The sequence below is a fragment of the Copadichromis virginalis genome, linkage group LG3 (assembly GCF_057382275.1).
Source record: "Copadichromis virginalis isolate Kocher_CV1m ecotype Utaka linkage group LG3, C_Virginalis_male_GT1.1, whole genome shotgun sequence".
NCBI classification, from domain to species: Eukaryota; Metazoa; Chordata; class Actinopteri; order Cichliformes; family Cichlidae; genus Copadichromis; species Copadichromis virginalis.
The window spans coordinates 61,668,962-61,687,608 of record NC_140620.1 but is presented as its reverse complement, the minus strand read 5'-3'; the positions used below and the strand labels follow the sequence as shown (position 1 = coordinate 61,687,608).

The 18,647-nt window shown below is 41.6% G+C and overlaps 1 protein-coding gene and 1 long non-coding RNA gene across 2 annotated transcripts in view; both read right to left on the bottom strand.

Moving 5' to 3' along the window:
* Positions 1 to 4,636: 4,636 nt before the first annotated feature.
* The window catches only part of LOC146716477 (uncharacterized), a 93,812-nt gene continuing 79,801 nt past the window's right edge, over positions 4,637 to 18,647 (bottom strand). The window contains exon 3 of the long non-coding RNA XR_014919211.1: positions 4,637 to 6,580. This is a non-coding gene — a long non-coding RNA (uncharacterized LOC146716477). The remainder of the gene's footprint in view (positions 6,581 to 18,647) is intronic.
* On the bottom strand, positions 9,785 to 14,591 carry LOC146716482 (protein NLRC3-like). The gene is made up of 3 exons (XM_085452541.1): positions 14,368 to 14,591; positions 12,435 to 14,226; positions 9,785 to 9,998 (listed from the first exon to the last, which is right to left on the bottom strand). The coding sequence occupies exons 1-3, from the start codon at positions 14,573 to 14,575 to the stop codon at positions 9,785 to 9,787; spliced, it is 2,214 nt and encodes a 737-aa protein (XP_085308667.1). The 5' UTR covers positions 14,576 to 14,591.

Sequence of the window (18,647 nt, the reverse complement as noted above, 5' to 3'; positions counted from 1 at the left end):
CAGTGGGAGTTTCCCCCCAAAGAGGGACAAAGGACCCCCTGATGATCCTCTACGTAATCACATGAGCCAAGGTGTGAAAGCGGGTGGGGGTCCTAATCAGCCAGGGTTTCGGGTGAGCTCATTGTGAAACCTGGCCCCACCCTATCATGTGATTTCCTGAGGTCAGATGGCCCAGGATGTGAGTGGGCGTTAAGGCGTCTGGGGAGGGAACTCAAAACTGGATTATAGATTATTTATATTATATATTGATATTATTTATCTGAATATTTATTTATCATAACTCTGTTTCTACACTCACTTTATATGAGTGCTTGTTGTTTCTTGTATATTTGCTGCTATGACAACTCAGTTTCCCTCCTGGATTAATAAAGTTTCTCTGATTCTGAAATACAGTGAGCCATTATATTTGTAGTTTCTAACTAACAATATAAAGGCTCTGCAACCGATAGTGCCACAGCACGTCCCACTGGCAGCTGAAGGAGCTTTTATACAAAGGACTTTGTAATTGAAGCTTTATTTATACAGGTCGGCTCATTGAGACTCAATGTCTCATTTACAAGAGAGACCTGTTCCAGACACACATATTAAAATTACAACAATAAGAGAAAAGTTTGTGTAATGTACTCAGTCACATTAAAAACGAGAACAAGTTCCCAGAGATGGTTTCACAAAAACATGTGTACGTCTTTTGAAGTCTGCAAGTGAAATCAACGGAGAGCCTTAAATCCTTCGGTTATGTTTTCCATGAAGACGGAGCAGAAAAGGAGAACGCCTTCTTCCCATGGAACAGTGGATGTAATGATGTCCTGAGACTGCAGGCTGTGACTAAACTGTTTGCCTAACATGTACTCTGATGAATAGGAGGCAGTAACCCAGAAACAGATTTATAGATAAAATGATACTAATGGACCATCCTGTGTAAGACCAATGAGGACCAGTTAACCAGAGAACACAGAGTATAGTGGTGTTCTTCTGTTGTAGAGAAAGATTAAAAATATAAGACACTGGCTCAGCTATGATATTTGCAGCCAAGTGCAAGAAGGAAGGAGAACGATTGTGAGGACGAGTTTCTGGTGTTGGGGCTATTCAAAGCCTTACAAACCTCTTCTACTGTGACAGGTGTGAAGGAAAAGGTATCAGTAAGCAGGAACTACGAGCAGAGTTGTGTGCAAGAGGTTTACCATCAGATACTGTGCTGAACAAAGAGCAAGAAGCAACAAAGTGTTTGTTAAAGCAACATTTCAGTTTTGTGTGACACAGGAGTGGAGTCGATATTTAAGTGAGGAGGAAGCTCTGAGGAGTCACAGCTGGCAGAGACACTTTATAGTTTGCCAAAACCTCCTACGGTCGTTTGGACTGTCAGTCGTTAAAGTAAAAAATAGTTACATCTTGATGATGGAGGCAGTAATCCGATTACACAGCTAATGAAAACGTAGCCAATCAGCATCAGAGCCAGACTTCCTGCCCAGGCCTGGTTTCTCTCATGTAGGAGATCGGCCGGTACTGAACCAAACCAGGCCTGTCCCGACCTTTCACCCTGACCTGGCAAAAAGGGGCGTGTCTGTCCACAAAGTAGACACAACTCTCCTGTAAATGTTCCCAAACTGACATTGTCAGCCTGTTTAATACGACCCCAGTTCAAACTGATGCGGGCTCGGAGCGTGAGATTTTAGTGTTTCTCACAGCACCAACTACGCAGTGATCACTCAGGTCGTTGGCAAAAACTGCAGATGTGGAAAACTTACGCAGCATATTAGTTAAAAAGGTCAATAAGAGCAGATTTATCTGGTGTTTAGGATCAAGGCGTGTGAGGCTTTAAATAATTTGAGTCAGTTTTAAAAACAAGCAGCGTGCCTTAAAATCATCAGACACAGAAGAAAGCCAGTCCCAATGAAAATCATCCATCTGAAAGACGTCATTAAAATGCAGCTCAGATAAAAGTTGAACCAGAGACGGTGATGTGCTGGGGGAAGCAGGTGGAGGCTGATACCAGCCAACAACAGTCTGATTTCCAAACAGATCAATAGTTAAGGCCAAGATTTCAAATGGCTGAGGTGCAGATGGAGAGAACAAGACTTGAGCAGCAAGACAGACCTTCACATAAACTTCCAGACCTCCGCCTTTTCTGGGACAGTCTGAGTGCTAAATGTTAAATCCATCAGTTGCTACGTTTTTATCCAGTAAAGATTTGGAAAGTCTCAGAAACAACAATGATACCAGCACCGCTTGAACAGGCCCAGATTCCAATCATATCCATGTCAGGAAGCACACGACGTGATGCACGTGTAACCCAGACAGTTTTTAACATCTGCTGGTGTTTCACATTCAGCCAGAGGCCCAGGGTTAGGTTGGATACCAGACAATAATAAAAGCATCGTTATTAGACTCTAGAGCTCGTTTATAGCTGACACCACATGTAGAGTTTAAGTTCACACAGAGACGATGACATTTTTCTACAACCAGCAAACAATAAACAAGAAATGTAACAAGAGTTTCAGAAGAAGCTGTTTTACAGAGAAATGATTCCCTGAAGACAAAATTATTATTATCATCTTTATTTCTCCAGGTGAAAATTTAATTGAGATTAAAAATGTTGTTTTCAAGAGAGACCTGGCATCATGGCAGCAAGAGTCAGAAATACATCATAATTCAAACAAATACAAAATAGGAAAAACATCCTACATAAACTTCATAAAGTTTCATTAACAGACTTTGAACAATGGACTTCAAACTTCCCCCCAAAACAACAGAAACACATTTGAAGATAATGAATGACATTTATCCCTCTAAAGAAGGACTTAGACTACGATTTAATATGAATGAGAACATGTTCATAAATGGATGCAACCAAAGATTTCATCAATCCCTGATTTAGAGACAACAGAACGTTTGGTTTGATTTCACAAGATAAGAATGACGACCAGAGGTGTGGACTCGAGTCACATGACTTGGACTCGAGTCAGACTCGAGTCATTAATTTTATGACTTTAGACCTGACCTTAAAAAATGTTCTAAGACTTGTGACTTGACTTGGACTTTTACACCAATGACTTGGGACTTGAATTGGACTTGAACCGGTTTACTTGAAAAGACTTGATATTTTACCCCAAATATAAAATTTAACATGCATATTATATAGAGATTGAAAATGTGACGTCATTCACGGGTAGAACCGCAAAGGATTCTGGGAACTCGTGGCAAGCGGTACTAGCGCACGCAGGCTTTCAATTGAAATCAGTTATACAGTGATAAAAAGAAACACAAAAATGTCAAGAAGCCGTTGTATTGTTAACTGCAATAGCCGGTCGCATGACAGCCACGAGAAGCTGACGGGTAAAGAGATCGGTTGTTATCGGATTACGTCGTTGAAGAGAAATTGTTCAAGCCATGTTTCTGAAGTAACAAAGACGCGACGGATGGCCTGGATTGCTGCCATTCAAAGATCAAATATAACGTCCCAGAACCCTCCAGCTCACAGGTTAGTCTGCTCCAAGCATTTACACGAAGGTCAGTCTGCTGTTGTAGTTAATGCGTCATTTTTCTTAACATAACTGGTGATATAGGTTACAAGCAAGTCTGGCGCTGAACAGAAATTGTCGCGCTATGCTCCTTTATTTATTGTGCATAAATAGTGAATTGTCCTGACACAATATTGCGTTTCGCTTCTGTTATTATGGTACATTGACAAAAACATATACTTTTATTCACAGGATAAAACAGGTTTTTTGTATCACTAATTGCCCAGTACGATTACAGCATACAGTATTATTGTCACTGCTACATTTCTGGGATGGGTACCAGAAATTATTTCCACTACTAATTAATTACCGTTGAGCTCAAAGGTCCTATTAATAAACGGTTAAGGAATGTGTATTTATGACGACGATTTGTGAGACTGGTAAACTTATGATACGTACGATGGTCTTTCGTTCTACACGGTGCATTTCAAGGTCCTGTACCCATCCGTCGGTAAACTGTACCTGGGCTTGTTGCAGTGACCTGAAGTTACTAAACTTCACGAGTGTATGCACTCACTCCAAGAAGCGTATAATTATAAATATGCATATAAATATGCTAAGATGAGATAGCTGACTTCATCTAACTAGCAAATGTTGTCCAGGCTACGTTGGTGATGCAGTTTTTTTTAATGTGTATGATATTTTTGTCATGCGATTTTAAAGCTGGTCCTACAACCGCATCCAAGAATAACATGCAGCTTATCTCAGAACTGTCGGTGAAAATTATTCTTGGAGCTAGGTTTAATTGAGCTGCATTTTAAAGAGGTGCAGTTTCACAATTTGTGTATATTTTCTAAGTTCACTATTTTGTCATGTGTTGAGAAAAACACAGATTTTAAAATTACATGGTCTAATATTTACATTTAGCATAACTGCAACATTATTTTTTCTTTTTTTTTTTTAAAGACTCGAAAGGACTTGAAATTCAAAGTTTCAGACTTGTGACTTGACTCGGACTTTTACACCAGTGACTTGAGACTCGACTCTGACTTGCCTGACATTACTTGAGACTTGACTTGAGACTTGAGGATAAAGACTTGAGACTTACTTGAGACTTGCAAAACAATGACTTGGTCCCACCTCTGATGACGACTGAGTTGGAAGATTGTTTTACGTTTAGTCAAATCTTTCATACATAAAGTCGGATTACAAAATCATCCCCTAAGTTTGTTGTTTTATTCAAGGAATTGAAATTATAGAGAAAATCTGTGAAATGACTTAAAGAAAACAAACCACAAAAACTCTATGATACTCTAAACCCCCTGGTTTAGGTCGGCAACATTTCTGATGATGAGTGCATCTAACATTTCCTCAGAAGTCAATGTGCCATATGATTGCATTAGCAATAAATTACACACTATATAGAACCACTTCATAGGATTATATTTGTGCGCAGATGTTTGCAGCTATCAACGAATATTTATCAGCTATTTTGAAACAAAAAAAGACTTTTTATCCATAACAGCAAATGAACTGTACAACAGAAAATACAAATGCTATTTATGGTCTCCTCACAACAATGATAAGAAAAATAAACTGGGCCAATATGTCATGTTTGTTACTACAGAGACACACATGTTAATGTGATCTCTGGTCTCCTCTGAGTGGGAGTTATTATAACTGACTGTAAAAAGTCAGCACAAGGAAAATAAACTCCACCTAAACTTGGTTTATATCTGACCCAGACAGACTGCAGGTCATAACTTCTTACCTGAAGTTCAGTTCACCTGACACTCGGACCGGCAGCCGCCTCGGGTCTCTGCTCCTCCTGCCTCCCCTTTCCCTCATCCACCTGCTGCCTCTGTGGAAGCTCCGCCATAGCCACCACCAAACAACTGACTTATTTTTACACATTGACCAGCATCCGGCCAATCCGCCATCTTTCATTGTTTATACCGTTACAAAAAAATAAAAAAACATCATCGGCCCATTAAAAACGAAAAATCACCATCAGTATGTCCGATGGCCAGTCCAGCTATGGTCGTGCCATCAGTTAACCCTTCACGTGGCAGCTGTGACACGCGTGCCCAGGGTTGCCGACCCCTGCTCTAAAGCATCTGATTTGGATTCCTGAGATCAAATATATTTTCCTTTGTGTTTGTTTTCTTCCCATTTGTGGCTTTAATGTAGTGTTACATCCTGTTTGTTTGCTTCCATCTGTATACATGTCCAGATTCACTGTTATGTTTCTATTCTTACATTGCTGTGTGATCACTGTTCCCTCTGCTGACTGATGTGACCTTTTGTATCTCACACTGATACTTGTCATATTTGTATCTGCGCCTAAAAGATAAAAAGTTTTCCATGCTAAAACACAGCTCCACCTCCTGCAGTTCTCCCTCTGAACCACTAGATGTCTCTGTTATCTAAATGAAGACGTGCAGCACAGCAACCACAGCAGCGCTCAGATCACACGTGTCCTGTTATTATGTATAAAAGCATGAAACAGGTGAGACAGGTGGGATCAATATTAATGTTGTGGAAATATATGAAAAAGCAACAGAAGAGTGAAAACATTTCCTGTTTCTAGAAAGATCTTTCAGCTCATAGCTGCTCACAGACTGTATTTACAAGTGACAAACTGCAACTCTACAGTACATCTACAGTATAGATCAAATATATTCTGTATTCAAATCTATTGAGTGATGTTTGAAAGTCTTTCCAGGTGAGTTTGATCCAGGAGGGTCTGAAGCCAGAGTCAGACAGAGACTGTGCAGAGACTGTAGAAGGACAGAGCAGCAGCAGAGCAGTCCAGATACACTGATGATCCTCTGTCAGATCCAGAGGGACACACAGGGATGATGCTGGACTCTACATTGTGTCTGACAGTGGAGCTGTTCTCAGAGCAGTTCACTCTGCAGCACTGACAGTCATCTGCACTTCTTCTCATTCCTCTGTCAGTCACTGCTGGATGAAGCTCTCCTCTCCACCTCCCAGTAACATGGCCCAGTCAGAGCGTCTCTACACACAAGCTGCTGCTGCTTCAACCTCTCTGGATCATCAGGACACAGCTCCTCCTCTCTCAGCACACACACCGTCCTGTTTACCATCATCACCTCCACCTGCAGAGAGAAGAAGGAAGAGCAGAGGAGATAAACGAGTGTTTCCAGAGACTCTTCATCAGCTGTCAGTCAGTGATGCAGCACATCCAGTATAAAGAGCAGCAGGGACTTCAGTGCTGGGACTGTACTAGGACTCATTGTTGCTTCACTTTTTCTAATCTTTGGATTTTTATTGAAGTTGATGAAAATGTTTTTCCCTCCTAGTTTGAGTTTGGACTTTCATTCATTAGAAGAACCTTGGTGTGTCCACTCTGAGCTCTGTAGGAACCCCAACAACAAGCCCAACAATCCAGATGGACGGTTCCAGCTGTTAACTGGAGGAATTCCATCCAAACATCTGCTCTCACTAAATTCTTCCTCACCTACAGACTGTGTTCTTCACTGCTTTAAACTTGGAAATGAATGCAGTCATTGGTCTGCGTGCTGCTTTGTTCAGAGAGCTGATTGGCTGTTGACAGTGTTTGATCAGAGCGTGTCAGCCGTTACCATGGTGACCATAAAGGTCAGAAACAGGAAGTGTTTGTGTCCAATCCTGAAGCCTGTCACCATTCTCCTCTCACAGCTTCACTGAGAAGCTGCAGCTTTACAGGAAACACTGGATCTTTGTTTCATACTGACTGTGTTTAGTACAATACTGCTGACAGCACCACCCACTCACTCCATCACTCTACTTACAGCAGAGTCTCCAGTCTGTAGTCTGGACTCTGCTGAAGATCAGACAGCTGCTTCACATCTGGATGCTTCAGGTTGTTTCCTTGCAGCTCCAGCTGTCTCAGATGGGAGGGGTTGGACTTCAGTGCTGCTGCCAGATAATCACAGCTGATCTTTGACAAACCACAGCTCATCAATCTGTATAAAGAATGAAAGATGTAAGTTTATTAGACAAAGTGTGAGCTTGAAATCATTCAGTGTTTCATCATCTGTTCAGAGCTGAAGAAGGTTCAGAATGTAGAAGTTTAGAAAATGGAAACTCCAAACAGCTGAAGCCAACAGGAAGCAGCTTCAAACAGGAAACTGTGCAGAGTTTCAGACTATATGTCCTGATGCAGCCAGTTGGATTTTGGAGATTTGAATCTCTGTTCTGTGACTAAGTCCTTGAATCATTTCTTCCAGTTGGTCCAACAAGACAGACTAAGTGTTGGACATGTGTTGTGGCTCCATTAGGGGAGCTTCTAAATGTGATGTGATGGCCCCTCTGGGTCTGTCAGGTCACAGCACTGAAGAGAGCTCAAACTGGGCACACAGTTGTTCCAGTCTGGACCAAAGACTCTATACTGGGACTGAGGGACTGCTTTGACTGCACCCACTGGGACTTTTTAAAGGCTCATGTTCTCACTTAGATCATCGATTTCTACTTACATTTCTTTCTGGGAAAAATGGGGATTACTTTGGAAACAGGAAGTATTTTCCCCAATAAGCAGCCCTGGATTAGTAAATCACTCCAACATGTTCTCAGGCAGAAGAAGCTGTCTTGTTATGAGGGAGAGAAGAAAAAGATTGAGGCACAGAAACTTGTTGAAAGAGAGATAAAGCAGCTAAAATCAGGTGTAAAAGTAAAGCAGAGGATGAGCTGAATAAAGGACACTCAAGGCTGGCTTGGAAAGGAATGAAGTCCATGGTGGGGATGCAGAACAAGGAGCAAAGATGAATGTGATGCTGAATCAGCAGAAGACTTGGACTCATTTGATTCCAGCTTTGATATCATTGATTTCAATGAAGAGCTTTGTGATTGTAGCAAAGGGCTGGTAGCTCTGAGAGTCCCACTGATGAGGTGTTTGTGTGGAAATCTCTTAGTGGGACCAAAGAGAGAAAAAGCCCTGGTCCTGATGCTGTGGGAGGGAAATGATTGAAGTGTGCTGTGAGGAACTGACTGGGAGATTTTCACACATTTTCCAGTCCTCCTTGGAACAACAGGAAGTTCCCAGCATATGGAAACAAAGGTTAAGTGTCCTATGGCACTCAGTGATGATGGTGCTGTGGCCCCACCACCTCCACCTCTTTGTAAAGGAACTAACTGTAATCTGAAGCTTCAAATGGAACTAAGACTTCCTCCACTAGGTGGCAGTGTCTGATGAGAAAGTGTTAGTGGAGCTGGCCTGGAGTCAGAAACAGGAAGATGCAGGATTTGGGCTGAAATGGGGAAAAGTGGTTGGCACTAGTGCCTTAAAGCAAGAAGGTTGTAGGTTGAAGCTTGTTGGCCTTTCTGTGGAGGTTGGATGTTCTCCCACAGTCCAATGAAATGCTGCTTAGGTTCATTGGTGCTTCTAAATTGGCTGTAGGTGTGGATGTGAGAGAGTGCTTCTCTGTCTCTCTCTGTTGGCCCTGTGATGGACTGCTCACCTGTGCAGGTGGACCACGCCTCTTGCCCTATGACAGCTAGGGCACAGGCTGCAGCCCTGTGAGCCTAAGCTGAATAAACAGTTAGCAAAAATGATTCATAGATGGCCTGAAATCCCCCAGTTAGCAGGTTTTCTTAGATAGCTATGACATGCTAATCCCATCCAGCAGCTGTATTCTACCTGTAAGCTGATCCCTGCTGAGCCAAAGCACTTTTTCATATACAAATTACAACCTTTAATAGAAACCTATTGGTCAGCATCTTATTAGCCTGCTGTTAGCTTCATTCCACAGAAAACTGAGAGAAACTAACAGAGTTGATAAAGAATAAAGAGAAATGTGCTGATTTAAAGCCTTTGAAGTGCTTCAGATGATCTCTGTCCACTTCTGTCCACTCATTCATTCATGTAAGCTTTCTAATGCAGCTTTGATCTTCACAGTCTGCTTCATGAAACTCATTCTAACCCTGAATGTCAGAGTGTTCCTCCTTCTCTTTCCCATCATTCATGCTGGCAGTGGAGGAGATTTGGATGTTGGACTGTGTTTTGGATGATGTGTGTATGTTTGTGTTGGACTGCTGTCTGTAAAGCAAACGCACATTTTGCTTTGGATTTCAGTGTCAGACAGACTTTAAGGTGGAATGAAGAGTTGGAGAGGTTCACAGTGAATTATCCAGTGGAGGATTTTTCTTCTTCTTTTTGAAGGTTTGAAATGTGAACATTGTTCTGCTGCAGTCAATGGACTAAACCAGAGAAGAAGAAAACAGACTTTACCATGAAGATCCTCAGTGTGGATCAGTATAATATCAGCCTGATGTCTGCAGTTTAGTGTCAGCACAACTTTCACATCATATTCATCTCAGCACAACTAAAACATGCTGACTGACCTCAGAGTTTCAAGTCCACATCCTGGACTCTCCAGGAAACCACACAGATGCTTCACTCCTGAATCCTGCAGGTTGTTGTTGGTCGAAGACCAGGAGTCATTACTCAGGTCCAGCTCTCTCAGATGGGAGGGGTTGGACTTCAGTGCTGCTGCCAGATAATCACAGCTGATCTCTGACAAACCACAGCCCCTCAATCTGTATAAAGAATGAAAGATGTAAGTTTATTAGACAAAGTGTGAGCTTGAAATCATTCAGTGTTTCATCATCTGTTCAGAGCTGAAGAAGGTTCAGAATGTAGAAGTTTAGAAAATGGAAACTCCAAACAGCTGAAGCCAACAGGAAGCAGCTTCAAACAAACACAACAAGAGAAAAAACTCTGAATGTTTCACATTAAAGTCGTACATTTATCATAAAAACAGGACAAAGACTTGAAAAAGTCGTGTTTTTCCTTCCAGGAACCACAAGGCTTCACTTTTAAAGGTGAAGTGTGAAAGAAATGGACATATTTGAAGTCCAACACCTTTTTCCAGTCACATTATTAAAGCAGACAAACTACAAGCTCATTTTCATTCCAACAAGTCATCTTCTGACCTGGACTAACAACACTGGTCTCTATGTGCAGCTGGCTGTGAGACCAGTGCTCAGGGAGCGTCTACAAAGTGCAACACTGAAAGAACATCACACACTCATTTGCTTCCATCATCCAACCTGAAGAGGAAACAGAGACGCCTCCCCTTCAAAGTAAAAGCTGCTCCTTTTGGACACAGTATCAAAGAAAGTCTACAGTATAACATAGAAAAGACAGAACAAAGTTTTGGTTGTTTTAAATTGTGCAGAAATGAAACTACACTAAGCTCAATTATGTGACAGACATTTCATCCCATGTCAGTTTGGCCTCATCCTGGGCCGGATTATCCAGCACACACTCTGACCACAGGCCCAGGGGCCACGCACAGCTGGGCTCCATCCAAGAGACAGGAAACAAACCAACACAATAATAAAAAGCACCATGTGATCTTCTTACATCTTCAAGACAAACATAGTAAAAACATGAGCATATTTGTTTCCTGATAAAATGATGTGACAGGTAGAACAGAGTAAAGTGGTGGTGTTACAGCCTTTCTCCCCTCTGCTGCCGAGGCTGTTAGTCTCTCCCAAACTCAGCTACAGGACTTCCAAATGAATGAAAGCAGCAGAAGTGGCTTTACAAATGAAAGAGGAAGAGGAGAAGAAGAGGAGAGGGAGGCCACCCTGACCATCACTCCAGCTGAAAACATCACACTTCCATTAAAGTTGGTGAGGAAATGTTGAGCAGGATGAGCTGCTGGCTAATCTGGAGGCTGTAGCAGCAGCTCACAGTCACAGTGGATTTCCACTCATGAAAAAGCTCTGGCTGCTTCATTTCTTATCTCATATCAGAGACTTTAATGCTTCACTGAAGCTGTACTGTGATGCTTCCATATCCCAGTGAGGCCTCCATAATGATTTCAGCTGTTCTGTACACACACTGTGTGCCCTGTATGGCTCAAAGTCTCTGCAGCCTGTTTTTATCTGCTATCATCAGATCTTCATCATCCTCATTCACATCCCTCACACACTCTACAGCCTCATCAGCACTGACTTCATCTTCACTGACTGATGGAGCACAACATGAACCTGTGGAGGCTGAAACACTGTCCTGTCAAACATCTCCCCGTCACCACTCCACTTCTGTCAGCCTTTAAATGAACCCTGCTCAAGTCTGTCACTTCTGTTTGGAGCCAAAAGAGGTTAAAGATTATGCCACTACATTCTTGTCTAGAAAATATTAAAAGTGTATTTGGTGACACACAAAAAGGGTAAAGTTTAAGTATAGTTTGGGTCCACACATGTCCAAACCCTGGTGTGTAGGCCTACTTAGTATTGAGAAAAGCCCACTAAAAGAACGCCCACCAGACCAAAGCAATGGTGTTGACTTGATCAGCATTAACCCCGCCCCCTGACTTTGATGGGTGAAGCTGACAAATAAAATGTATTTATGAACAACGATGCAGGGCCAGGAGTAGCAACGTGAATTAAATAAATAGATCATTAAATAATTCATTAAATGTGTCAGTAAAATAATTAAAATAGAAAACAAACCATTAATTGATTAAATATGTAATTAACTAATTAGAATTGTACATAAACAAATAATGAAATATTTTAAATGAAATTAACCGATAATTAATTATCAATATATGTTTTTAATTAATTACTAAAATAAATGATTCATTAGTGATGTATTTATTTAATAAACCATAAAATTATTGCTAGTTTACTCAAAAATAATTTTAAGACATTAATATTAAAGGTTAAATTATGATAATGAATACATGCAACTATAACTGATGACGTAAGAATTTGGATTTTTTTTAAGCTAAAGCGAAGGTGCTGACTCACTTGGCATGTTACTCTCAAATCCTCCCTAATAACAATAACATAATTACACTTTAGCCACAAGAGGGCAGCAGCATTAATACAAGTCACGTGTATATAAAGGTACAGTGATTATATTACAGTGATTTTGACAAAAACAAAACAGAAGTTGATGGCAGTGTGTTTTTCCATAACATACCAACCAAATTAAATAATAAAAACTTTATAACTTACAGAACTTTTTTAGAGGCTTTGACCACTGGCAGCAGCCTCAGAAGAGCCTCCTCTGAAGCAAAGTATTTCTGCAGGTCAAACACATCCAGATCTTTTTCTGATGACAGTAAGATGAAGACCAGAGCTGACCACTGAGCAGGAGACAGTTTATCTGTGGAGAGACGTCCTGAACTCAGGGACTGTTGGATCTCCTCCAGTAGAGAACGATCATTCAGTTCATTCAGACAGTGAAACAGATTGATGCTTTTCTCTGCAGACAGATTCTCACTGAGCTTCTTCTTGATGTACTGAACTGCTTCTTGATCGGTCTTTGAGCTACTTCCTGTTTGTGTCATCAGGCCTTGCAAACGAGTTTGATTAGTCTTCAGACCCAAGAGAAAACGAAGGAACAAGTCCAGGTGTCCATTGGGGCTCTGTAAGGCCTTGTCCACAGCACACTGGTAGAAGTATTTCTTTGAAGATTTTCTTGTTTGAAACACCTTCCAAGTTGTTTCTTGCTCTTCCAGCAGATTGAGTCCAGAGTTGATGAAGGTCAGGTGGACATGAAGAGCAGCCAGAAACTCCTGAACACTGAGATGAACAAAGCAGAACACCTTGTTCTGGTACAGTTGTTTCTCCTCTTTAAAGATCTGTGTGAACACTCCTGAGTACACTGAGGCTGCTCTGATATCGATGCCACACTCTGTCAGGTCTGGTTCATAGAAGATCAGGTTTCCTTTCTGCAGCTGATCAAAAGCCAGTTTTCCCAGTGACTCAATCATCTTCCTGCTCTCTGGACTCCAGTGTGGATCTGTCTCAGCTCCTCCATCATATTTGATCCTCTTGACTTTGGCCTGAACCACCAGGAAGTGGATGTACATCTCAGTCAGGGTGTTGGGCAGCTCTCCTCCCTCTCTGGTTTCCAGCACATCCTCCAGAACTGTAGCAGTGATCCAGCAGAAGACTGGGATGTGACACATGATGTGGAGGCTTCGAGCTTTCTTGATGTGGGAGATGATCCTGCTGGCCTGCTCCTCATCTCTGAATCTCTTCCTGAAGTACTCCTCCTTCTGTGGGTCAGTGAACCCTCTGACCTCTGTCACCATGTCGACACACTGAGGAGGGATCTGATTGGCTGCTGCAGGTCGTGTTGTTATCCAAAGGCGAGCAGAAGGGAGCAGGTTCCCTCTGATGAGGTTTGTCAGCAGCTCATCCAATGAGGTGGACTTTCTGGTTTCAGTCAGGATTTTAGTTTTCTTGAAGTCCAAATTAAGTCGACACTCATCCAGACCATCAAGTATGAACACAACCTGGAAGTCTTCAAGCCTGCAGATTCCTGATTCGTTAGTTTGATTAAAGAAGTGATGAACAAGTTCCACCAAGCTGAACTTTTCCTCTTTCAGTACATTCAGCTCTCTGAAAGTGAATGGAAATATGAACTGGATGTCCTGGTTGGCTTTGTCTTCAGCCCAGTCCAGGCTGTATTTCTGTGTTAAGACTGTTTTCCCAATGCCAGCCACTCCCTTTGTCAGCACTGTTCTGATTGGTTCGTCTCTTCCTGGTGAGGCTTTAAAGATGTCTTCTTGTCTGATTGTTGTTTCTGGTCTGTCTGGTTTCCTGGATGCTGTTTCAATCTGTCTGACCTCATGTTCCTCATTGACCTCTGCAGTCCCTCCCTCTGTGATGTAGAGCTCTGTGTAGATCTGATTCAGGAGGGTTGGGCTTCCTGCTTTAGCGATGCCCTCAAACACACACTGGAACTTCTTCTTCAGTTGGGCTTTAAGTTCTCGTTTACGGAGTGGAGCAAATATTTCTGAAGGTAAGAAATTCAGAAACAAATATTATATAATAAATATCATAGCCTTTCAGTACCCTGAAAGGATGAATGTCTATTGGTCCATTTCTTGAGCTATTAGGAAAGATCAATATTCAGTCTTTAGAGAAATTCTCTTACTGCTCTGCAGATGGTCAGCCATCTCATGCTGCTTAAGTCTCCTCAAGAAGTGGAGTGTGATCTTCAGAAATGCTTCTCTGCAGCTCTTTCTTTCATCTTCATCCTCTCCTTCAAACATCTCCTCATCCTCCATCTGGCTCTTTAAAGTTTCTGGGTGATCTGGACTCAGAAGCTTCTGGATCTTCTTCAGCTCGTTCTTCACAAACATGGTGATGTTGTCCTCCAGCCGCTGGAAAAGAAGACTATATGAATTACCCAGTGGTAAATGGACTGGTTCTTATATAGCTCTCTTTGATACTCTGTGCACACAAAGCATTTTATACAACATGCCTCATTCAACCAAGCACATTGTTCTATGCTTAAATACTTTCTTTCACACTCTGATGTATGCATCAGAGGGCAGCTTGGGTTTAGTACGTTACCCAGTACATTTGCCAGCCAGGGTTTGATTCACAAACCTTCTGACTAGTAGCTGACCTGCTCCCCTCCTGAGCTACAGTCACCCCAATCTGACTGAAATCATGGAGCCCAAACTCTGACTTATGTTGGACACACTGACAATCCTCTGGTCCACAAAGTGCAGCATAGAGGTGACTGAAAAGAACAAATGTAAACGTAGTACTACAAACCATAACCACAGAGTCCAGGTGTGTTTGATGTTGCTGTGCAGACTGACCAGTGGAAACCTCTGCTTTCTGCTGGTCCACTCTGTGGAGGAGTAATGTATAATTAGCTCATGTTATGTCTGTCCACACACAGACACAAGCTAAAGGTCCATGAAGTGATGTTTGGATGGGTTCAGTCAATCAGATGACTGTCATGGTGGAGCTTTGCTAGTCCTGCTGATCCCACTGAGAATTAACAACTCAGTTTCCAGATGTCTGTAGTTTTCTGCTCAGTTTCTTTAGTCCCAACAGCTCTTACCATCTCCTGCATAAAGCTTTCCCTCCATGCTCAGATGCCCTGGAACAAGGTGCTCTCTTTATATCAGTGACTGGTTTAAAGTGACAACTCGCCAAACTTTGTGTCAGCAAAAGTAGTTCTAATGTTTCTTACATTTATTACATTTTTACATTTTTACACACACAAATCAATGAACGCAAAAACATGAACTTTCCAGATATTTTGTTTTACAATGTTACAAAACTCAGTTCACAACTACACAGTCTGATTTACAAGTACAAAATATTTATGACCACAGTTTGAGCCGATGTATGTCCCGAGTCTGTGGACTCAGTAGTTTTGTTTTGATTGTTATTGTCTTTTGTTACAATTTCATTCTGATTAAGATTTTCTAGTTCTGAGGTTTTGGTTTCTGTGTTCCCTCTGTACTGTGTTAGTATTGTGTCTCTGTGTTCACTTCCTGTTTTATTTTGACAGTGCCATGTCCTACGTTAGTGTGTCTACTTTTGCTTCCCCTTGTCTGGTTATGTCCAATGAATCCTGCTGTGTCTCCCTTTTCTCATTCCCTGATGGCTCTTTTGTGTATATGAGCCCTTTGTTTTCTCCTGCTTGTTGCTGGTTCGTCTGTGTTGTCTCCCCGTGTCTCCGTTTAAGGTTTCAGGTTAGTTTTGTAGTTTTTTCAGTAGAGGTTATCTTAGCTTCTGCACAGGCCATCTCCACTGCACTTCACCGTTTCAATAAAGCTCACTCACTTCACAGCAGTGTTGGCATCTTGGGTCCTTTATTAAATTCAACATGGCTCGCCCCGCTAGCCGTGACATAAGATGTGAAAACAATATCCAAAAAACACGAGAGACAAACAGGAAATAGTTTTAAGGTGCAGGGCCAACAAACTGAGTCTAGCCATGAACTCAGAGTTGATTGAATTAGTATTTTGAATTGGCTGATCTGAGCAATCAAGTCTATGTTCACTTTGAGTTAAGATTATACGTGATTAATGTAAAAGAAAAAAGCCGTCATCAGCAACTGATTCTGATTTAACAGGTTTTCAAATCTAAACGGTACCCATCCCTAGCTGGCTGTAGTTAAACCTTTACTTAAAAAGCATCCCTAGACCCAGCTGTCTTAGCTAATTATAGGCCAATCTCCAACCTGACAATCCTTGAAAGAGTAGTTGGGGGGCGACAATCAGAGGGGCAGTGTGATGATCTTAGGTTACAAACTACCGCAGTCAAGTCATTAAGGGAGACGGGATCAAACTGCTCTAAGACAGCTGAGCACACAGGAGAAAGACTCGGATCTGAGGCAGCAGTCGGCGAGACAAGAGCCCTAATAGACAGAAGCTTGTTGTTAAAAAATGCTAAAAAGAGTGACGCTGAAAAACTAGTTCATGCATTTATTACTTCCAGGCTGGACGACTGTAATTCATTATTATCAGGATGTCCTAAAAACTCAGTGAAAAGCCTTCAGTTAGTCCAAAATGCTGCAGCAAGAGTCCTGACAGGGACTAGAAAGAGAGAGCAGATTTCTCCTGTTTTGGCTTCCCTTCATTGGCTGCTCCTCACATACAAGGTCTTAAATAATCAGGCCCCATCTTATCTTAATGCTGCACCACAACACCTGATCTCTTGTTTCCTCACCTCTTCAATCCCACTTTAATACTTGACTAAACTCATTTTCCTGTTTAGGTGTTGAGGCAAAGCCGCCCATCTACAATGCAGGCAACAGCAAACGGAGCTATTTTTGATTCCCTTTGAGTTTTTTCTACTTTTGTGCTACAAAATGTTCAAGCTGATTAAATTCATTAGAATAAAAGTTCAGATAATTTTCTCATATTAATGTTGGAGGTAGAAATTCAGGGAACTTTGCACAAAAACTGGCAGAAATTTCCTTCAAAGATGGTGTTTTTACTTTAATACTGTGAGTACATTTCAGAGCCTGGACTCTTTTACCTTTACTTGAGTAAAGAAGTTGAATCAGTATTTCAGCTTTAAGAGGGTATTTTAACACAAACATCAGTCCTTCTACTTAAGTATGTTTGACACTTTGTTTAATCATCATTTTTAATGATCAAATATAATTATGTTTGTTATTTGTGGATTTTAAATGTCCTTGACAGAGACAGATGATGATCATTATCCTGCACTGTGGTCTCAGGTTTGGTCGAGCTAGCACAAAGAATGGCTATGTTGAACTTCCTCCTGGGATCTACACTAAGAAGTGAGTCCAACATTAGCAGGGTCTCTTTCCTTTATCTGGATTCACGTTAGCATTCACAGTCACGTGAAGCTTGTTATTAACTCGATAAGTCAACCCAGGCTTTCAGCTGAGCGCTCACATGAAACACATGGTGTTGGCAGCATCTGATCAATCATATTCATGGAGACGTGTATCAGCAACAGAGCAGCTGTGTTTGTAGAAGGACGTCAAACTAAACCACAGGAACAATATGAGGAGATTACACACATAATAAAATACTAGCAGTAACACAGCTGCTGCAGACAAATCAGTCGTGTGATCGTGTGTGAGAGGAGAAGGACTGTAAAGGAGTTTGGTGTTAAAAGCTCTGTATGAATGTGGGAGACTTTGAAGGGCTTTAAAAAGGCCAATATAAAATAAAAGGCAGCAAAATTGCTGAGTGTGAAAGTCACCAGACTTATCAGAGCTCTGTGATTAAGACCTGTAAGAACACCTGTTTGTACTTGTTGGCATTATATCAAACACACACGTATATTAAGCCTTTGTTTGAACTCTGGTTGAATTTGTTACTTTCAGACTGTGAAACATCACAGAGGCTGCAGCTGCAGATCTTTTATTCACCTGGAAATTTACTTTAAATGTTAGATGGAAAATGTGTTGCTCAGTTTCACCAAAGTAAGAACAAGAATCCATAAACCTTCATAAAGACAAACATCTCCCAGAACATTGAGCTGCTGAAGTGTCACTGAAGGGAAAAACTATTTGTCCTCCTCCATCCAGCAACACCTGAAACACCTGAGTGGAAGCTCCTCCCTACACTGTGTTTGAAGCAAAGCACAAAGGAGACACCTGCTGGAGCAGCTGGAGTCCTACAGACACTCAGCCTCTTCACTACACAAACACCTCCTACAACATCCACTCTTTCCACTCTGACTGCTGTGTTTGTGGAAACACTCCAACACACACCGCTTCACATACCAACATAGAAATGTGTGAAAAAGAGCTGAGCTGATATTAAACATGAGGATTTATTCAGAAATACAGAGTCAGGAACAACATCTAGACACACATTACCTCTCAGCAGCAGAAGAACAGCCTTTAAAGTCTATATAAAAATCCTTCGACACGTTGCTCTTTAAGGAAACACAGCTGGGTTCAGGTCCAGGAGATTCTGGCCT